At 49.3% G+C, this 23,687-nt stretch overlaps 2 protein-coding genes across 8 annotated transcripts in view; both read right to left on the bottom strand.

Annotated features, from left to right (window-relative positions):
* Positions 1-23,687, bottom strand: part of EMB3108 (DEA(D/H)-box RNA helicase family protein) — a 120,265-nt gene that overhangs the window by 8,651 nt on the left and 87,927 nt on the right. For all 7 annotated transcript variants that reach the window (XM_086774634.1, XM_086774592.1, XM_086774644.1 and 4 more), the window contains one exon: positions 20,886-20,937. In XM_086774634.1, the coding sequence (XP_086630760.1) occupies positions 20,886-20,937 (52 nt within the window). The remainder of the gene's footprint in view (positions 1-20,885; positions 20,938-23,687) is intronic.
* Positions 22,105-23,579, bottom strand: LOC147639840 (uncharacterized). The gene has a single exon (XM_086822569.1). The coding sequence runs from the start codon at positions 23,577-23,579 to the stop codon at positions 22,347-22,349; it is 1,233 nt and encodes a 410-aa protein (XP_086678695.1). The 3' UTR covers positions 22,105-22,346.

Raw genomic sequence — 23,687 nt, 5'->3', positions numbered from 1 at the left:
CGGGAGACATGCTAGACCCCAGCAATTACAAGACTATCATGATTGGTCATACATTGGCCAAACTTTATGGCGCAGTGCTCAAGGCAGAGTTGAGCTCATATGCAGAGGAGGAGGGACTGCGAGCACCAGGGCAGGCTAGATTCCGACGAGCTTTCTCCACTATTGACCATATATTCACTCTCAGATGTATGATTGACCAGGCTAGGGCGCAGGAGAAGAGATTATAGTGCTGCTTTGTGGATTTCCACAAAGCATTTGACATGGTGCCACACTCTTCCACCGCCTACAGTCATTGGGGATCCCATCAGAGATGGTTTGGGGCATCTATGCTTTATATGAGCAGGTCCTCGGGCACATACGATGCCCCGAGGGGCTATCTGATGTTATTGCTAGCACCATAGGTGTGAAGCAAGGATGCCCACTCTCTCCTACACTATTTGGGCTATACATCGATGAGGTGGCTGACTTCATTGGTCACGGTGGTGGGGACGCGGTAGACATCTCAGGTACCATAGTCCACATTATGCTATATGCAGATGATATTATTCTGGTCTACGAGTCATGGATGGGACTACAACACCATCTCCATGCACTCGATGACTTCTGCACACAGAGGGGGCTTCCAGTGAACCTTGCGAAAACCAAGGCCATGATTTTCCACACCTCAGGGCCGGTTTGACGACAGGCCATCTTCACACTAGCAGGACGACAGGTAGGGGTGGTAGACTCATATGTGTACCTGGGGATTACATTTACGACTCCGCTAGGAAGATTTACTATGGCACAGGCAGCCAGGGATAGACTCACACGAAGGTATGCAGCTCTGGCCATGCTAGAGAGACAGTGTCACCAGGCACACTTCCAGGAGCCCCGCACGAAGGGGTGGTTGTTGACACACTAGTCACCCCAGCTTTGATGTATGCTGCAGCAGTATGGGCACCTGGGCTCGACACCTCCACATGGTCTTAGATAGAACGGCCTCAGATTCACATGCTCTCACGGATGATCCGCAACAAACCCTCCGTCCCACATGACATTGTCCGGACGGAGTTCGTTGCACCTCCTATGCTAGTAGAGGCCCTCTTCCAGACGATCTACTTCATACAGAGGATCAAAGATATGCCATCAGATCGACTCTCACATAGAGCTTTTGAGGCGTCTAGGCAGCTCGTAGAGAGTGGAGGTAGGAGATCATGGTATTCACAGATGATACAGTGGCTCACTCAGCATGGTCTTGACATAGATCACCTTTCCACCTTTCCAATATGATATACATGCACCACACATCCAGCTCTCTCATAGTGAGAGGAACAGAGTCCTTCGGCAGGATTTATGGCAGTGATACACTCAAGAGACTTGGATTACACCCAGTCAGCCTCTACCGCCGAAGATGCTATACTACAGAGATCAATTTATGCGTATCTCAGCGGATGGATTCATACAGAGACCTGGATACATGGATGTGTACATGCCTCACAGTGCCCGAGTGGTGATTGGCCAGCTTAGAGTGTCATCACACCAGCTTGAGATTGAGGCAGGTAGGGCAGCACGGATCCCCATAGCAGAGAGGATATGCATACTATGCCAGGAGGAGGTTGAGAGTGAGGAACATTACGTATGCAGATGCAGAGCATATAGTGTCATTAGAGAGAGATACACCACCATCTTCAGTGGACATCCCTCACTCCGCCAGATCATGGAGTCCGCAGACCAACGCAGATTTGGCCAGTTCTTGCTAGAGACACAGCGCCACAGAGAGACACTGCTACGGACTCATACCACAGGGACAGGTGGGCGACAGCTCCAGCTCACTAATTTCTAGAGATCTATCCCAGTGCCTACCCTGACACAGGAGGGGGTTACGCTTCAGCGCGCTGCAGACCTCCGAGCCAGACGGAGACCGAGAGCACCAGGCTACTAGAGTCCCAGACTACATCATAGGAAGATCACAAAGATATGGGCTCGACATCACCACCATATCCAGGAGTGGCTAGCTCACTTACACTCACCTGGAGATCATGCTCCGAGGTATTTTTGCCTCGCCATCGCCTATGTATCACATATTACACCCCCATTATGGTACTGGTTGGAGCTAGACAGATCTACATTGCATTCTTGTATACACTGCGCATATAGGTTGCATACTGAGCCTCTAGCAGTAGTACTCCATCCATCACACCCCCCACTAGCTCAGTACTTTCATAGTTTATGTCACGTTAATTTTGTCCTTTCTTTTTTCTAGACAGCCAGAGGACATTGACAGTTGTACATTGATTTGTCTCATAGGTCGAGTTCGGCCTCTAGTAGACGTTAATACAGCTTTCTTTCTTTCTTTCTTTCTCTCTCATCAGTGCCAGGGGAGTCGGCTTCCAGAGGTGAGAGGATACAGATGGAAGTCTGTTCACCGCCCACACCCACGCACAGTAGGGGGTACCCAGGGGTCGGGAGGGGTGGCTTTACTACATAGGGAGGAGCTTCAACATATGATACAGGTGGTCGGATGAGATGAGGCCGCATGGTTTTTGTGGGTGAGGATCATACAAAGAGGGCCTGAGACATCTACCTTGCAGTGTGCTATTGCACCCTCCAATTCTAATTATGCCACCCATGGAGAGTCCCTGTACCTGCCCCTTTATGATGACATTATGAAGTTTTCTAGTCTAGTCGACATCCTCTTGGTTGGAGACTTCAATGCCCGCACCGTAGGTGCACAGGTACCCTTCTTTGAGACAGATGATCCCATGTACGAGGAGATTGACACGGTGGGTACGGATCTAGAGCGGACATCACAGGATACAGTAGCCCGCACAGACTATGGAGAGTATCTCTTAGCCCTCGGCGGGGCTCATAGGCTAGCCATTTATAATGGCCTAGCTAGATGGCCTAGATCCGACTCCTTCACCTCCTACCCCTTTGGACATGGAGCCAGTACAGTGGACTATCTAATGGGATCCCTCTGTCTGATCCCACTCATTCAAGAGTTTACCATCTCTCCTCGCCCGATCAGTGTTGCAGCCAATCATTCATACCTGGCCTTCTCCCTCACATGCCGATACACCATCCAACCACCTGCTTTGCCCCATCACCGTCCGAGATACCACTTCACCAACGAGACCTCTTCCATCTATTCTGATCACGTTTACCACATCCTCTCCGCCACCCTCCATACGTCCCACTTGATGAGCTTACCACACACCTCTCAGCCACCCTCCATACGTCCGCTGCAACACCTTCCTACACTCCAGAGCCACCCCTACATCACCACGAGGGACCGTCCCATAGAATAGTTGGTACGCCAAGGAATGTCGTGATACCCGAGCCCGTCTACATCGAGAGATGGCACTAGAATCCACCAGTCACCAGCAGGCACGACTGATCTTTCGACGTCTCACACAGAGAGAAAGAGAGCCTACCTAGCCAAGCTTGAGCAGGAGCTATAAAAGCTATTTCTTGGAAGGGACTGTAAGGAGGCCTGGAGGATCTTCCAAGATCATCACCTTCCAACTCCGATTACTTCACCTATGCCACCTCTCTCTACCATGCCCCCGAGCAGCCACCTCACCCCCATCCACCTGAACCTCATCCCCCACACTCTTCCTTCCTTCACCTCAGCATGGTGAGAGATGCTATTGACAGGATGCAGACTAGTAGAGCACAGGATCATAATGGACTCCTCACCAAGCATTTCTCCCATGCTAGGGACACGCTAGCCCCTTTACTGGTTCACATGTTTAACATGGCTTTATGTCAGGGCTTCCCCGTCAACTGGTCATCGAATACTATTGTACCTATCTTGAAAGCAGGTGACCCCATGGACTCCAAAAACTACAGGACTATCATGATTAGTCACACCTTCGCCAAGATTTATGGTTCGATTTTGTAGCATGAGCTTAGTAGATGGTCCGAGGAGCAAAGACTCAGAGCACTGGGGCAGGCAGGCTTCAGGAGAGGGCACTCCACACTAGATCATATCTTTACACTACGGGGGATCATTGAACGCTGGTGGGGATGGGGTAGACATCTCAGTTACCATAGTCCACATTATGCTATATGCAGATGATATTATTTTGGTCTCTGAGTCGCGCATGGGACTACAGCATCATCTCCATGCACTCCATGACTTCTGCACACAGAGGGGACTTCCAGTGAACCTTGGGAAAACCAAGGTCATGATTTTCCACACCTCATGGCCGGTTCGACGACAAGCCATCTGAAGCGAAGCGCCATAGCCATTTTTCTTTTTTTCTTTTTTTTTCCCCCTTTTTTTTTCTTGTTACAGCGCAGTGGTGGCACAGCAGCCGTGGTGCAAGGCCCTCAATTCACCATTTCTCCACAGTCGATTGCGTGCACATTTGCCCACCAGAAGCGCGGAGGCTTGCGTCTTGTACACGAAAATCGTCGCCTGTTCGAAGGAAGCCGAGAAATAGGACTGCAGGAGGCGCTTGGGTTTACAGGTAGTTGCAGAAAGCGCAAAAGGGACTGTACTTCCCTTTCTCTCTCTTCTGTAGTTCTGCGCAGGTGCAAACAGTAAGGTGCAGGAGGTACAGTAAGGTGCATTGCCAATTTTCAGTTCTGCGCAGGTGCAAACAGTAAGGTGCAGGAGGTACAGTCGGGCAAAAGGTACAGTAAGGTGCATTGCCAGTTTTACAGCTCTGCCGCGTTTTCCCACCCACCCTTGCTCAGGCCCCCAAGGCAGTAACTAGTAGGGGAAAACATGTCTCAACCCCTAGAGGGAGAACAGGATGGTGAGACAACCTTTCACACCCCCACGAAGGCACCAAATGCCTACCGCAGAAGACTAAGGGAAGGAATCAAGTCCCCTGGCTCACGAAGGATTACGAAGGTGGCCCGACGAGATGAGGCCCTTTATGAGGAGCTACAGCTTCACATAAGGACGGACAGGAGCTTGAAAGGGAATGGACCGAGCAGATGCATGCCTAGAGGAAAGTGATATACGAAACGCTGAAGGAAGAGATATATGTCCAATTGAAGGGAGAAATGCAAGCCCAAGTACGAGTTGAGATGGAATTAGCCCAAGCCTTGATGCACACGGAAATGAAAAAAGAGATGCAGAAATGGAAGGATCACATGCTCCGAGAGATTGGCACAACAGTTACATCGTATGAAGGCACTTTGAAGACATGTATGGCTGACCGCGAAAAAGACATCACAGAAATGCAAAACACTTTGGAATCATGTAAGGCAAAAGTGGCTACAGGTGAGAAGGAAATACATTCATGGGCTGAAATTGCCAGTGCCACAAAGAAACAAATTGAGGAAGTCAACCCATGGATTGAAGTAGTAAAAAAACAGAAGGATACACCAATCAATAAAGTAGAGGTGATGAATGCTACATTGGAAGAGGAAGCCAAGAGACGGGCACGTGCCTTACATGTACGTGTAGTTGGGTGGGAAGATAAGGGAAATCCCCAAGAGGATGCAAAAGCTCTTGCAACAGAAATTGGAGCCACTGATGTACCCATTACCGGAGCATGGCTAGTAGGCAGAGATGAAACCAGGGCGAAGATATTGATCATCAGGTTTGGTGACTTGGAGCAAAAGAAGGCCTTCCTCTCCAAAAGGATGGCCCTTAAGGGGGAAAAGATTTATTTGGATGAGGACCTTACACCAGCACAGATAGCACACTGGAAGGAACACATGCCGCGTGTGCTTGAGGCAAGGAAAGAGGGGAAATGGGCGGTATACAGAGATGGCCAAGTCATCATTACGGAGAGGAGGCCCGCTTGACGGTGCGCTGCCTATGAGACCTTGCGATTCACGGTGTGGAATTGCAACGGAGCCCTTAGAACGGATGCAGGATACTTTGAGGATACTTTCATACATAGTGATATTGCTGTGTATATGGAGACCCATCAGTGCACAAACAAGAGGCTTCCTGACATCCAGGGTTATAGATGGGAATCAGTTTTCCGCCCTCAACTACGCACAGTGGGAGGTACCAGAGGATCTGGAGGAGTGGCAATACTTTACAGGGAGGAGCTTCGTGACAAAATACATGTGGTACATAAAGATGCAGATGCGAGGTACATGTGGGTCCGAATATGCAGAGGGGGGCTCCGCGAGCTATATGTGGCGGTATGCTACTTTACCCCAGCCCACTCCAGGTTTGCACGATCAGGAGAGTCGCCCTATATACCACTATATGATGATATCATGAGGTTTGCCAGCATGGGAGACATATTACTATTGGGAGACTTTAATGCACGTACAGGCACAGAGCAGACAGAGTTGTATGATACTCAAGAGACTATGTACCGGGAGATCACAGCAGAGGATGCAGGGTTGCAGAGATCAGCACAGGATGAGGGGGAGATTACAAATTATGGCAGGCATTTTCTCACACTCGGGAGTGCACATGGGTTGGTCATATACAATGGCTTATCGAGATGGCAAGGATCAGATGCTCACACACACTAGAATTCTAAAGGGGGAGCGAGCACAGTGGACTACTTGATGGGATCTCCTTCATTGATACCTGATGTGCGCGGTTATACAATTTCCAGTAGGCCCATAGGCATAGCAGCCGATCATGCATACCTGAGTTTCACACTAGTAGGTAGATCCCTGAGAGATGGGCCAGCCACTCATCTACCTAGGTACCCGAGATATCAGTTTACACGTGAGGCAGTTGGGGTTTATCGAGATGCAGTATCTGATGGCTTGTTCGCTTTAGACCCGCATAGCCCTCTGGACGAGATCACGAGAGGATTGGCAGGTGTACTACATGCATCCGCCTCATATGCGTTTCCCTGCACTATTATCCCTTCCACCCACCCCCGCAGCACTGCCCCACAGAATAGTTGGTATGATGATGAGTGTCGTGAGACACGAGCACAGCTACAACGTGAGATTGCCATTGGGTCTCACACGCATAGACAGGCTAGGATGATCTTTCGGCGCCTTGTGCGGAGGAAGAAACGAGCCTATCTAGCTAAGCTAGAGGAGATCTACCAACTCTTCTTGGGGAAGGACAGCAAGAGGGCATGGAAGATGTTTAAGGAGAGACAGCCTTGTACTCCGATTACTGCACCTGAGGCATGGCATACTTATGCTAGAGAGCTATATGATGCACCAGGACAGCACCCCACCCCCCCTCCACTGGGAGCTAGACCGGCTAGCAGCACCTTTTTTACTATGCGGATGGTGCTAGATGCGATAGACAAGTTACAGAATGGAAAGGCACAGGATATGATGGGCTAGTTGGAGAGCACTTATGGCTCTATATTGGAGTCGGAGCTAAACCGATGGGCAGAGAGGCATGGTCATCGAGCACATGGACAGGCTGGCTTCACGAGAGGATTTACTACCTTGGATCACATACTGACACTTCGGGCACTTATTGAAGAGGGCAGGGCACAGAAGAGAAGGATATACTGCTGCTTTGTGGACTTCCGCAAAGCCTTCGATACCGTACCACGTGCTAGGCTTATGCACAAATTGCATGACATTGAGGTCCCCGAGGATATGCAGTGGGGGATACATGCTTTGTATGAGTCTATGTGACAGGCAGAGTCCGAGCTCTAGGCGGACTATCTAATAGGGTGACCAGCACGATAGGGGTGAAGCAGGGATGCCCGCTATCGCCAACTGTACATTGATGCAATCTCTGATTATGTAGACAGATTGGGAGGCCCAAGGGCATGCCTGGCAGGGCTGTTGATACCCATCTTGTTATATGCTGATGATATTGTTCTAATCTCAGACTCTCCGAAGGGATTACAGAGACACCTGGATGCATTACAGGCTTTCTGTGCGCATAGAGATCTGACAGTGAACCTTGGGAAAACCAAGGTTATGGTGTTTAACACCACACAGGCATGGGTGACGAGATCAGAGCCTCAGTTCACTTTTCGAGGGGAGCCGGTAGAGTACGTCAGGTCATATGTCTACTTGGGAGTTACTTTCACAGGACCGCGTTTCTCCCTGAAGGAGGCAGCAGCAGCTAGATTAGCTCGAGGGCATGCAGCCTTGGGGGCACTTGAGAGGCAGTGTGCACACATACAGTTTCAGTTGCCACGCACCAAATTGTGGCTATTTGATACGCTTGTCACACCGACCCTCCTGTACGGAGCTCCAATTTGGGGACCCAGTATACATCATAGCTCTCAGAGAGGGACAGATGAGGGATGGAGGCAAATGGAGAGACCACTGATTATGATGATTGCCCGCATGATTCGGAGCAGATCATCAGTACAACATGAGATTGTTCACGCGGAGCTGGGTGGACATGGACTAGCCCCCTTGATCAGGCTGGATATCATCAGAGTGGACACAGAGAGGACATGGACTAGCCCCCTTGAGCCCTTGGGCACGAAAATGGCTCCTTACAACAGCCATTTTCTACACCTCTCACCGAATGATTTTATCACCCGCCCGGCGTACATGGATGTACACCTATGACATGGGATACGTTGTGCCATTGGACAGATCCGGACCTCAATCCACCAGTGCAGGTTGAGACAGGGCGATATGTGCATCAGATCATGGATGACCGCATTTGTCAGCTATGCTACCAGGAGGTAGAGACAGAGGAACACTACATGTGCCGATGTAGAGTCTATTATGATATCCGAGGGAGATATCACTGCCTCTTCCGAGAGGGTTTTGGGCCGTTACGCAGGGTCATGGAGTTTGAGGATCAGAGATGCCTAGGATTGTTTCTACTTGAGCTAAGGAGACACAGAGAGACCCTCTTGGCAGACAGGAGGCCGAACCATGATGTACCTACACAGAGGACCCTGACAGATTTCTTCGACACCAGCACCAGCAACCCACCCCACACACCTCCTGATACCTCCTCCATTGGGCCATCAGGGCGCCGACCCACGCTCCCAGGGAGTCACCACTGATAGAGCAGTTATCTTATGTTGTGCACGTCGGCCACGCCCACCAGGATCCTGACCACGGCATCCTCACCATTGCCAGATCAGAGCCATTATTGCTCAGCATCGGAGGCGCCTACCTCGCTTCTACGACCTCTCCATTCTAGACAGCCCCATGGCGGAGATACTTGATCTAAGGAGAGGGCAACACTTCAACTGATCAGCATACATGGATCTACCTCAAAAACATTTTTCAGTATTTTCTACTCAGTATCATCTCAGAGTTAACCTTGGTAAGACCAAGGTTATGGTGTTTAACACTACAGCTCACTGGGTTTGGAGATCAGCGCCTATTTTCACATATGGGCAGGAGACAGTGGAGTATGTTGACTCATACACATATCTTGGAGTGGTGTTCACTGGGCCCACATTTTCCATGAGGGGGGCAGCAGAGGCCAGATTGACTAGAGGATATGCAGCACTAGGAGGTCTAGAGAGGATGTGCTCATAGGTACAGTTTCAGGAGCCATGCACTAAACTGTGGCTTTTTGACACGCTGGTCACATCGGATATGCTATATGGAGTACAGATCTGGGGGCCTAGCCTAGATCGTCACAGTCGATCAGGATGCACATACGATGGATGGAGATCGATGGAGAGACCACTTGTGTCCATGATCTCCAAGATGATTCGGGCTAAGGCCTCGATACCCCATGAGATTATTAGAGCCGAGATGGGAGCACCACCGATCGTAGTCGAGGCTCTTGCCAGATCAGTGTCCTTCATTCATAGCACTTGGGAGCTTCCCCGACACCGGTATGCACAACTTGCTTTAGAGTCCTCTCATCAGCTAGCCATGGAGGAGACACTTCATGTTGGTATGCGCAGATAGCATCCTGGTTTGAGCTCCACGGGTTCAGTTTAGACAGACTTCCACCCTTCCAGTACTCTCTAGAGGCACCCTCTCTCACCTTGACACATTCTGAGATTAGTAGAGTCCTCAGACAGGACCTCATTCAGTTGGACACTAGGAGGACATGGCTAGAGCCCTCACAGGAGTTGGGGACGAAGATGGCTTTCTATAGAGACCATCTTCTCCGCACCACTGAGGATGGCTTTATACTTAGACTGAGCTACATGGATACCCATCTGTCTCATGGATTGAGGTGCGCCATTGGGCAGATCCACACCTCTTCACATCAGTTAGAGATAGAGACAGGCAGATTTAGAGGCATACCTCCAGGGGACATGATTTGTCAGATTTGTTGGATAGAGCCAGAGACGGAGGAGCACTACATTTGTCGCTGCACAACATATTATGAGATTCGAGGGCGCTACCACTGCCTTTTCAGAGAGGGATTTGGACCACTGGCTAGAGTCATGGACTATTGTGATCAGCGATGCTTGGGTTTTTATCTCTTGGAGATCCGCAGGCTTAGAGAGTCCATTATCAAGAGCAGACGCCCGACTGGCAGGGAGTCCACACAGAGACAGATTACTGACTTCTTTAGAGGGACTACCCGGGAGGACACACAGCCGACAGCCCAACAGTGGGCACCCCGTGGGACTCTCAACTAACACAGAGGGGTCTTATTGTGAACCTTGGGAAAACCAAGGTTATGTTCTTTCATACATCAAGAAAGGGCAAGAGTCAGCTAACATTCACTCTCACAGGACGCCAGGTGGAGGTGGTGACATCATGTGTACCTACAGCATTGGCTATGCTGGAGAGACAGTGCCACCAGGCGCATTTTCAGGAGCCTCGGACAAAGGAGTGGCTATTTGACACATTAGTCACACCGGCACTGATGTATGGAGCAGCGGTATGGGCGCCAGGCCTTGCTACCCATTGGTGGACACAGACAGAGAGACCACAGGCCCTCATGATGGCACGCATGATACGCAGCAAACCGTCAGTACCTCATGACATTATCCGAGTAGAGTTTGATGCGCCTCCTATGATGGTAGAGGCCATATTCCAGACTATATGCCTACAAGACAGATTCAGAGAGATGCCACAGGACAGATTGTCATACAGAGCTTTTGAGGCATCTAGACAGCTGGCAGAGGCAGGAGACAGAGGATCATGGTATGCACAGGTCAAGCATTGGTTCTCACAGCATGGCCTAGACATGGATCATCTACCACCATTCCAGTATGACAGGGATGCACCACATATCCGTCTCTCTCATAGTGAGAGAAATAGAGTACTGAGACAGGACCTATGGCAGCTCTATACACGAGAGACATGGATATCGCCTACACAGCCTCTTCCACCGAAGATGCTGTACTACAGAGATCCCTTCATGAGTATCACTGATGATGGATTTATAGAGAGGCCTAGATACATGGAGGGCTTTTTACCACACGGCTCCCGAGTAGCTATTGGTCAACTTAGAGTCTCATCACATCGATTGGAGATCGAGACTAGCAGAGCAGCATCGATCCCCCGAGAGGAGAGGGTATGCAGATTGTGCAGAGAGGAGGTGGAGAGTGAGGAGCATTATGTAGGCAGATGCAGAGCATATACAGCCATCAGAGAGAGATATCCCATTTTATTCAGAGAGCCACATTCCCTACGCCAGCTCTTTGAGGCAGTAGACCAGCGCATACCGGGGAGATTCATTCTAGACATACACCGTCACAGAGAGACATCATTACAAGCTCAGACGACTCCAGAGGGGGGACGACAGACACAGATTACTACATTTTTTCAGAGATCCACCCCACTCCCAGGCCCTACACAGCAAGGAATTACTCTCCAGAGAGCAGAGACACTAAGAGCCCACAAGAGACAGAGGACACTTGGCTTTCGGACACCACGCCTCTACCAAAGAGAGATGACAGAGATCAAAGCTCAGTTTCACAGAGAGGGTGCGGAGCGACTGGCTCGCTTCAGAGATCTTACACTATTCGACACTAGGAGAAGTCTTCTTGATGGGGGACTTCAATGCACGGACTCAGAGCAGACAGTGCGAGATCTATGACTTTGAGGATCCCTTGAGACTAGAGCCGCTAGCTACAGAGGATACAGGGACCACTTGGATCTCCGCTGATGGAGGAGCTGACAGCACTGGATATGGGCAACATTTGTTGGAGCTTGGGGCCCGACACCATCTCGTTATTTATAATGGGATGACTCAGTGGCCAGATTCAGGTGGGTTGACTTGCTTTCCAGTGGGAGGCGGCAGTAGTTCAGTGGATTATGTGATGGGATCCCGGGAGGCAGCAGATATGGTGTCTCACTTCACCGTACCACCATGCCCCATTGGGGCGGATCATACATACCTATCCCTCACTTTCAGGAGCTTATTGGAGACCCACCCACCCATCATACAGCCACCACACACTATTTTTCACTTCACTCAGGACCTAGCCGAGGTGTACGACTGTCATGTTCATGATCAGCTATTTGCCTTAGATCCATCGGCACCCATGGCCATGCTCACCTCCCAGCTCTCACATGTACTGCACTCCGCATCCGCGAGGAGTTTCCCATACCACATACATACAGGACGGCCACCTACATCTGGGAGCATGCCCCAAAACCGATGGTATGATGATGAGTGCAGAAATCTTTACCGCAATCTCCGAGTGCAGAGGGCTCGCGGGGAGATCACCCACCAGAGGCAGGCAGGCAGGAGGATGCATACTCTCACCCGCCGTAAGCGGCAAGCTTAGAGGAGGCTCAGTACTGGGACACATATCACATGCTCATGAGCAGAGATGCTGCTGCTGCTTGGAGGAGACTCAGAGAGCCCCGTCCTCCCACACCTATTGCCGATCCTCAGACCTGGCAGACATATGCAGAGAGACTTTATGATGTGCCCGCACAGCCCCCTATACCACAGCCCACAGAGTCATGCTCCACAGTCTCCACCTTCTTCACCCCACCTATGGTTAGGAGGGCCATATGCCGACTCCAACATGGACGGGCGACAGATCATACAAGATTACAGGGAGAGCATCTCATCTATGCTATTGATACATTAGCACCATTTCTTGCTCATCTCTTCAACAGAGCTCTGTCAGAGGGGTTTCCGGCTGAGTGGACGATGCACACTATTGTGCCAATCCATAAAGCGGGAGATGTACTAGACCCCGGGAACTACAGGACCATCATGATTGGCCATATATTGGCCAAACTATACGGGGCAGTTTTGGAGGCAGAGCTGAGCACTCATGCAGAGGTTGGGGGATTGAGAGCAGCAGGCCAGGCAGGCTTCCGTCGAGCCTTCTCGACTATCGACCACATTTTTACATTGAGGTGCCTGATTGATCAAGCCAAGGCACGGAGGCAACGGCTCTATTGTTGCTTTGTGGATTTCCGCAAGGCATTTGATACTGTGCCAAAAGAGCGCCTCTTTCGGCAACTACAGACACTAGGCATACCTTCAAACATGATGTGGGGCATATACAGGCTATATGAGCAGGTCTTTGGGAGAGTCCGATGCCCAAGAGGCTTGTCCGACACAGTTGCTAGCACCATTGGTGTGAAGCAGGGATGCCCGCTCTCCCCCACGCTCTTTGGGCTCTATATTGATGAGGTGGTCGATTACATCACACAAGGAGGAGGCTCTGGGGTTGAGCTATCAAGTATTACTGTCCATGTTATGCTTTATACTGATGACATCGTCTTGGTATCGGACACGCAGGTTGGGCTTCAAAGACACCTTGTGGCTCTTGATGACTTCTGCGCACAGCAGGGGCTCACAGTGAACCTTGGGAAAACCAAGGTTATGATCTTCCACACTTCACCCGCAATCAGGAGCCACACTACTCTCACATTAGCAGGAGGGCGGGTCGAGGTGGTGAGCTCTTATGTTTACCTTGGCATCACATTTACTAGCTCAGCCGGATGCTTCTCCATGGCTCAGGCAGTCCGAGACAGAGTGACCCGGGGGTATGCAGCTCTTGCTAGCCTTGAGCGTCAGTGTCATCAGGCACATTTTCAGGAACCCGCACGAAGGGGTGGCTCTTTGATACATTAGTGACACCAGCCTTGATGTATGCAGCAGCGGTTTGGGCACCAGGGCTTGCAGCCTCCACATGGGTACAGTTGGAGAGACCACAGATCTTGATGCTCTCGAGGATGATACGCAGCAAACCATCCGTCCCACACGACATTGTTCAAGCTGAGTTTGCTGCACCACCTATGGTTGTTCCAGACGATCTCCTTTATATACAGGATGAGGGAGATGCCCACGGAGAGATTATCCCACCAAGCTTTTGAGGCATCCAGACAGCTGGCCGAGGCTGGACACACTGGATCTTGGTATGCACAGATGCTACAGTGGTTCTCACATCATGGGATAGACATTGAGCGGTTGCCACCTTTTCAGTATGATCAGTCTGCTCCACGGGGTTACCTCTCTCTCAATGAGAGGAACAGAGTGATGAGACAGGACATATGGCAGCACTACATACAGGAGACATGGACAGCACCAGAGAGCCCACCACCACCGAAGATGCTGTATTACAGAGACCACTTTATGAGCATCTCACGGGATGGGTTTATACATAGACCACGGTACATGGATGTATACATGCCACACAGCTCTCGCGTTGCTATTGGACAGCCACGAGTCTCATCACATCAGCTAGAGATAGAGGCTGGGAGAGCGGCACGGGTTCCCAGAGCTGAGCGGATATGCAGATTGTGCCGCGAGGAGGTGGAGACTGAGGATCACTTTGTATGTAGATGTAGAGCCCACCAGGGGGTCAGAGATAGATATGCAGGATTGTTTGAGGAGCACTCTTCACTACATCAGTTGATGGAGGCCTCGGACCAGCGACAGCTTGGCAGACTACTACTAGAGGTTCATAGTTCTCGAGAGAGACTCCTCCAGACACCCGCTCCCACTAGGGGTGGGAGACAGTCCCAGCTCACAGATTTCTTCCAGAGAGCTATGCCAGTGCTTGCCAGCTGATGTACCACGTGGGGTGACCGCACAAAGAGCAGAGGAATTGAGAGCCAGGAGGAGACCTAGACAGACTGGACATAGAGCACCCCGACTCCGTCACCGAGAGAAAGCAGCTATCCGAATGAGACACCAGATGGAGACACCAGATGGAGACACAGATGAGGCTAGCTCGCTTTCATTCAGACTCAGGGTACATGTTCATGCCATTCACAGCCTCAGCATCGGCGATGTATGATATCTTATATCCCTCTTATGGCACTGGATGGAGTTAGACATAGATCTGCATAGCATGCTTGTACTACCCCTTCAACATATAGAGATGCATCTTGCCTTAGCACTCCATCCACATCCCCACCCCCCTTATATTGTTTGTATATGGGATCCACCGATCCATGATGATTCACAGTTGTATCCAGACACATGCACACTTTTTCTTGTTTCTTTTCTTCCGATGACCGGAAGAACGCAGTTGTATTATTTTTTGTCTCATAGGCCAACTTTGGCCTCTCGCAAACGTTAATATATCTTTCTTTCTTTCTTTCTTTCTTTCTCTCTCTCTCTCTCTCTCTCATAGGTCACTTTGGCCTTTTGAAGACGGTTAATATAACATTTCATTTCATTTCTCTCTCTCTCTCTCTCTCTCTCTCTCTCTCTCTCTCTCTCTCTCACCTTATTTGGGATGTATGTGGATGAGGTTTCGGACTATGTAGAGCAGGAGGGTGACAGAGGAGCACAACTAGCAGGGACATGGATTCCGCTGTTATTGTATGCTGATGATATTGTGCTGATCTCAGATTCTCCAGAGGGGATGCAGCGTCATTTGGATGCATTGCACACGTTTGGATGCGTAGACATAGAGAGGGTCTCTTGAGAGGGAGGAGATCAGAGAGGGAGAGACACCTACAGAGGCAGATTACAGACTTCTTTCGACCAGAAATTGAGCAGTCAGGCCAGCAGGCATTGCAGCTAGCCCCAGAGTATAGCCGCACCAGTACACTGATTGATCGGGCTATAGAGCTGGGGCGGCCCAGGCGCCCCAAGATGAGAGGCCCATCTCGACACGGCGGAGACTACAACACAGGATCAGGACCATACTAGCACGGCATGGGAGACGTCCAGTCAGAGTACTCACCATGGAGGACATTGAGGATATCCACCATCGACCGATGAGAGACATCTTTGGATAGTGATGTGTATGATGCTTACCTTTGTTGCTGGAGTTTTCCTCCCAGATGTTATCCATTAAAAGCTCCTAGTATCGTACTTTTCCTCATAGTTGTTTCAGTTTCAGTTAGTTGTTTAGTTGTTTTTAGCTTTTCTTACACAGACATTGTATCAGATCCACCAATTGTTGTAACCTTTTTGGTCTCATAGGTCATTTTGGCCTTCTGAAGACGTTAATATATCATTTCATTTCATTTTCATTTCTCTCTCTCTCTCAGTGCCCAGAGCCAGATTGATGAGGCGATTACAGGAGATGGGGGTACCCACAGAGCTCATATGGGGGATTATGGCTTTATATAGATCAGTTGCAGGACAGGTACGCACCCCAGAGGGGGTCTCTACTTTGGTTCACTCCACTATAGGAGTGAAGCAAGGTTGCCCGTTATCTCCTTCACTGTTTGGTATGTATGTGGATGAGGCTTCTGACTACATTGAGAGATTGGGGGACAGAGGAGCCCAGCTAGCAGGTACATGGATCCCACTATTGTTATATGCTGATGATATTGTGTTGATCTCTGATTCCCCTGAGGGTATGCAGCGTCATCTGGATGCTTTACATGAGTTTGCACATGATAGTGGATTGTCTGTCAACCTTGGCAAAACCAAGGTTATGGTGTTTAACACCACGCCACAGTGGGTTAGGCGATCAGCTTCCACATTTACATATGGGCAAGAGATTGTGGAGTATACAGATGCATATACATACCTTGGGGTAGTATTCAGTGGGCCAGTGTTTTCGATGAGGAGAGCAGCAGAGACTAGATTGACTAGAGCACATGCAGCTCTGGTGGGTGGTTTGGAGAGGATGTGTTCGCAGGTTCAGTTTCAGGAACCTCGAACGAAACTTTGGCTTTTTGACACTCTAGTGACATCAGCTATGCTTTATGGAGTGCAGATATGGGGACCTTCAGTGGGCCATCACAGCGCAGGCGGGTGGAGAGGTATGGAGAGGCCTTTGGTATCTATGATTGCTAGGATTATTAGAGCCAAGGCCGTGGTACCTCATGAGATTATTCGAGCAGAGCTGGCGGCTGCCCCTCTGGTGATTGAGGCTCTTACGAGATCAGTCTCCTACATACATGGCTTGTGGGATCTCCCCCGAGACAGATATGCACGCCTCGCCCTGGAGTCCTCCCGACAGTTAGCTTTACAGGGAGACACGGCTTGTTGGTATGGACAGATGACATCTTGGTTCCAGGCACATGGTTTTAGCATGGACAGATTGCCTCCCTTCCAGTATTCTCTGGAGGCACCCTCTCTCTCTCTCACACGGACACAGATTACCAGACTCATCCATCAGGATTTAGTTCAGCTGGACATTAGGAGGACATGGATACAGCCGACTGAGGAGCTGGGCACGAAGATGGCTTTCTACAGAGAGCATTTTCTTCAGCTCACAGCAGATGGTTTTGTGATCAGACCCAGTTACATGGATGTACACTTGTCTCATGCAGTACGATGTGCTATTGGTCAGATTCGCACATCCTCACACCAGCTTGAGATTGAGATGGGCCGATATAGAGGTATACCAGCTGAGGCCAGGATATGCCGAGTATGCCATGGGGAGCCAGAGACAGAGCTGCATTATATATGCCATTGTACTGCATACTATGAGATACGTGGTCGTTTCCACTGTTTATTCAGAGAGGGTTTTGGACCACTTTCCAGAGTCATGGGGTACCAGGACCAGAGGTGTTTGGGATTGTTCTTGCTTGAGCTGCGGAGACATAGAGATAGCCTGCTTAGGCGCACAGAGAGCCAGACTCAGAGGCACATTACAGATTTCTTTAGTCCAGCCATCACTGCGCCAGATGGACCACAGCAGCAGCAGGACATGGATACCGCCCACACCAGGGGTACACTGATTGATCGTGCGATTGAGCTTGGGTGGTCCAGACGCCCACGACTACGGAGGGGGGCATCCCAGCATAGACGGAGGTTGTAGCGGCAGATTCGGATTATTCTTGCGAGGCATGCGGGACACCCAGTCAGGGTGCTGACCACAGAGGATATTGAGGAGATCCGCCAGTGTCCGATGCGGCACCTATTATGAGATGGAGGCACCTCCATAGTGTACCCCTCCGTCCCACATGATATTGTATCCCCTCACTATACTCCACTCACCTCCATAGCGTACCCCCCCCCCCCTCGCTATATTCCAGTTCCAGTTTCATTTTCTAGGTGCCGGTAGTATCATCTTTATTTTTCATTTTCTGGGTTTTTTTATCCAGACATTGTATCAGATCCACCATGATGTAACTTTTGGTCTCATAGGTCATTATGGCCTTTTGAAGACGTTAATATAACATTTCATTTCATTTCATCTCTCTCTCTCTCTCTCTCATGTTTAACAGGGCTTTATGTGGGGGCTTCCCCATCAGCTGGTCGTCGAATACTATTGTACCTATCTTGAAAGCAGGTGACCCCATGGATCCCAACAACTATAGGACTATCATGATTGCTCACACCTTGGCCAAGATTTATGGTTCGATTTTGGAGCATGAGCTTAGTAGATGGTTCGAGGAGCAGAGACTCAGAGCACCAGGGCAAGCAGGCTTCAGGAGAGGGCACTCCACACTAGATCATATCTTTACACTACGAGGGATCATTAAGGAGGGGAGAGCTCATGGCCAATGGATATACTGCTGCTTTGTGGATTTCCGCAAAGCTTTTAATACTGTCCCACGGGCCAGAATGATGAGGAGACTGCAAGATACGGGAGTGCCAGCAGAGATGCTGTGGGGGATCATTACACTCTATGAGTCAGTCACAAGCACAGTATGGGCTCCAGGAGGTGACTCAGAGATCATACACAGCACTACCGGGGAGAAGCAGGGCTACCCCTTCTCTCCTACTCTATTTGGTCTATACATTGACGAGATCTCGGATTACATAGACAGACAGGGAGGACCAGGAGCACATTTGACAGCAGTCCTGATACCGATCCTCTTGTATGCAGATGATATTGTTCTTATTTCTGATTCACCAGAGGGGCTGCAGAGGCATTTGGATGCATTACGGGCCTTTTGCAAGGACCGGGACCTTAGTGTGAACCTTGGAAAGACCAAGGTCATGATCTTTAACACCTCCTCACAGTGGATAAGTAGATCTGCAGTACACTTTACATACAGTGGAGAGCCTGTGGAGTATGTTACCTCATATGTATACCTTGGGATCACTTTTGCTGGACCTCAGTTCTCGATGCGGAAGGCGGCCGACGCTGGATTGATGAGGGGATATGCAGCCCTTGGCTCGCTAGAGAGGCAATGCTCACAGATACAGTTTCGGGAGCCGAGGACGAAGCTTTGGCTATTTGATACTCTAGTTACACCTGCACTACTGTATGGTGCCCCCATCTGGGGTCCTAGCTTCTACCACAGGAGGAGACAGAGGAGAGAGCCAGCCGAGACAGATACAGAGGAGGTATATGATGGGTGGAAGCCAATGGAGAGGCCCCTAGTTGCGATGATCTCACGCATGATTAGGAGTAAACCATCAGTGCCACATGAGATTGTGTGGGCAGAGATGGGGGCTGCACCGATAGTGACAGAGGCTCTATTCCAGACAGTGACATACTGGCATAGGCTATGGGAGCTTCCACTTGATAGATACCCCCGGCTAGCCCTGGAGTCCTCGAGACAATTGACACTGGAGGGAGATACAACGTGCTGGTATGCACAGATAGGCACTTGGTTTGGCATGCACGGTATGCAGATGGAGGCACTCCCCCCCTTCCAGTACAGCATAGAGGCCCCGTCATTTGCTCTCAATCGCACAGAGCCGAATAGGGTGATCACGAAGGACCTTGTCAGACTCGATACTCAGAGGACATGGAGTCGTCCACTGGGGACGAAGATGGCCTTCTACAGAGATCACCTCCTATGCCTGACAGAGGATGTGTTCATCATCCATCCACGCTACATGGACATACACCTATCCTTTGGGGTGAGATGTGCTATCGGCCAGATCCGCACCTCGTCCGACCAGCTGAGAGTTGAGATTGCTAGATATGGGCCTAGGGCGGCCGCACCAAAGGGCAAGATATGACAGCTCTGTCACACAGAGCCCGAGACAGAGGACCGTTACATATGCCGATGCCCTGTATACTATGAGATTGGGGGAGGTTCCACTGCCTCTTCCAAGCTAGGTTCGGACCACTTTCCAAGATCATGGACTTCCCGGATCAGAGATGTCTGGGACTTTTTCTTCTAGAGCTCCGTAGACACAGGGAGTCCTTAGTGAGATCCAGATCAGTTGTACTTGCTCGAGGACCAACACAGAGAGCTCTCACCAACTTCTTCCATACCAGCACTCCGAGGGCCGTCATACCCAGTCCAGAGGCTAGTGTAGGAGCTCAACCGAGAGGTGTGACTCGACAGAGCCACTGAGTTATGCAAAGCTGGATGCCCCAGACCCTATGGCCCTCGCCCACGGCCACGCCACCACAGGAAGATCTGGGCCATCATCTCCCATCATCGCAGGACCTTCTCGTGCCAACTCAGTTTTACCACCTTGAGCACCATGTCACAGTGGCCCATGAGGGATGTATTAGGGTGATATGAGAGCTCTCTGCTCATGTACCTAGATCAGATTTTATTACTATTTTGTACCCAAGATGATGTACCTCATGGATATGATGTAACCTTTTGGTCTCATAGGTCATTTTGGCCTTTTAAAGACATTAATACAACTTTCTTTCTTTCTTTCTCTCTCTCTCTCGCACACACACATGCATATGCATGCATGTATGTGTAAGAAAATGCTTTGGATCAGGTTGCCTATCTTTATACATGCAGCTTGTTATTTTGTTCTCAAATAGCATCAAAAGATGAACTAAAAGGCATTAGAAAAGATGAAAAGACTACAGAAAATAAGATGAAACTTGCACCCATACCAGACTTTTTGATTTTATTTCGAAAACTCCTCTTTCTACTAAAAGCTCCCTCCTGCATCATTTAAAAAACATGATAATGAAGCCAACTGTTATAAACCCAGTCATGATAGTGGCAAATAATATGTGAAGGGAGATGCCACCAAAATCCCTTTACAAATCAAAACAGTAGCTGACTAAAACGAACATTTAGGAAAACAAAACCAAATGATCAGAGCAAGATTCAAAACTTAGCTTTGAAAGAGACAGGTCAACCCCCTGCATCTCTCTCTCACTGAGTACGTCACTGATCTCTTCATGATCAAAGCAAAGTTAAAAACTGAATTGTTTGCGAAGTTTTGAAAAAGACAGTCAGCCTGCTGCACCTCCACTCTATGACTAGGTCACCGGTCACACGCTCATAACAGGGACTATTAGAGCCAACACTAAGCACGACTCGAGTACACAAAGGCTGCCCCCTTCGAGCAGAATATTTCAGTTTTTGAGCTGGCAGATTTAATTGAAAGCCTGGCTGGCAAGGGCTCTACCCTATCCAAGGCGCTAGTCTCTTGTCTTTTCTATACAGAATGAGCATCACCATTGCTGCACACAGCACAGGGGTTGCAGAAGCATCTAGCTGCACTCCATTCCCCACACCCCTCCCCTTAAGATAAGCATTATTGACATGCAGAAGTCTCTTTCTAGTTAATGAATCATTGGCAGAACATGAGCCGAATTGTATTTTCAAGCATATCGGAGCATGATCCGAGAGACACAAGGAGTAATCAATCCACATATCACATACAAAATCATCATACTGCTGCATCTGAAAGAGATACCATCGGTCCAGACGAGCACGATACATTGATCGAGCGTTATGCTGAAATGTGAATCCTGGATCATTGGCTTGCAACAGAGGCCACAAATCCAAGGCATTACATGTGTGCTGAAAGAGATCCCAAGCTTGTCGTTCCACATGAAGCATGTGAGAATGTCCAGTAGTATTATCCACATGATTTGGAGCATTATTAAAATCGCCACAAAGAAATGCATTAGAACGCCAACAATAAGAGGAGATGGCATGCCACAACGAGCCCTGTCAGTAGAGGCTGTGTATGCATACACACCACCAAACTCAAAAACTTCCCCATTGATAATACATTGAATGACCATCCATCTGCCAGCTGGATCATTGAATACCAACATGGGAAATAATTCATGGCGAACAAGGATCAGCACTCCAGAGTATCCAGCGGATCCTGCATAAGCTATCCAATATCCCGCAAAATAGGAAGTTTGTCCGGCAAAATTATGCTGATTATGCTCTTGAAGAACAACAATATCTGCTTTGCAAGTATGTACATAGTGCCAGATTAGCCTCCATTTATCCTGATTGCATAATCCGCGCACATTATATGAAATGCAATGTATAGAACTATGCATCTTAAATGGTATATACAGTGGGCGAGAAAACCAACAGAAAGCTTAAGAACTCGTGCCCATGGGCACATCCGCATCTGTCGCGGAAACATCAGCTGCCAAATCAAAACTCGAATGTGGAGGAAACAAGTGATGGCCTTCCGACGTTGAAGCGGTGCCCCCTGTAACTACTTCCTTATAAGATCGAACAACTTTATCCCAGGCCTGAGCCAAGGAAGAGTTATCATTACAAGGCAGTTTTTGCTGAGCAACATTCTTCAAGGGGGGCACATAATTGCGAGAAGATGGTAGAGTACGTGCTTTGACAGTTTTCTTGGGTACTATCCACGCCTGAGTAGCAGGAAGCTTCTCTTTGCCCTTGTCTTTGATGTTCGGGGAAGCAGGAACACTTGGCATTTGAGACTGCTTCCCTTTACCTTTATTTAGTCCAGTTGTTGATGTGGATGCGGAAGCACCTTTAGATTGTGCCTCAAGGGAAGATTTCGCTGGAGGAGGAGTCTGAGGGGTAGGGACAGCCGAAGGAGGGGGTTGTAGATTTGGTTCAGAACATTCATATTGCATATGACCAAATTTGCCACAGCGAAAACAGGAATTGGCAAATTTCCCCCATTTAAGCTTGAATGGTCGCTTTCCGACCACTGTGTCCCCAGAATCAACGGTAATGCCCGTAGGAGCAGGAAGATCAGTGTCCCATAGAATACAAAAACGATTTGTATTGGCATCCAACTTCGGGGGGCAAATCACTTTGCCCAATTGAGCAGCCAACAAAGGAAGAAAATGACGCCAAGTACGAGGAAAATCCACCACTTCAACCCAAACCGGGCACTTATGTCGAATAAGGCTCTGATAATCTTTAGTAAGAGCCCAGGGAAGAACATGAGTCATTTGCGTATTGAAGAAGAGGGGAGACATTTCCAACAAAGCATCTCTAGCTTCCATGTCTGCTAACAAGACCTCATAGAATCCTCTTGCTCCAAAATAAACACCCCGGACTGCTTGACGCTTAAGCAAGAAATCAACCCATTGTCCCACATCCTGTGCACTAGGCATATTGCCCGGGAAAAAGAGAATCACTGCATTCAATGCATACTGCGCAACCGGATCCATGAGCTCCTGCACCGGAATACGCACTTCTGTGACTGGAGCAGGTCCTTCCCAAGCACATCTTGCTTCTTCGAAATCCTCATGCAGGCATTCCTTAATCAAAGACATGGCATCCAAATTCGAGGTGTTCATTGCTTTCCGACGCTTATAAATGGCCAGCTCAGGTGATTCCATCATGCACATATACATTCACACACACACACACACACACACACACATACATACATTCATACATACATACATACATTCATACACACACACACACACACACACACACACACA

Source organism: Cibotium barometz, chromosome 3 (genome assembly GCF_041138505.1).
Source record: "Cibotium barometz isolate CiBa-2024 chromosome 3, ASM4113850v1, whole genome shotgun sequence".
NCBI lineage: Eukaryota > Viridiplantae > Streptophyta > Polypodiopsida > Cyatheales > Cibotiaceae > Cibotium > Cibotium barometz.
The sequence above is the reverse complement of the archived record's forward strand: the minus strand, read 5'-3'. Positions and strand labels throughout refer to the sequence as shown.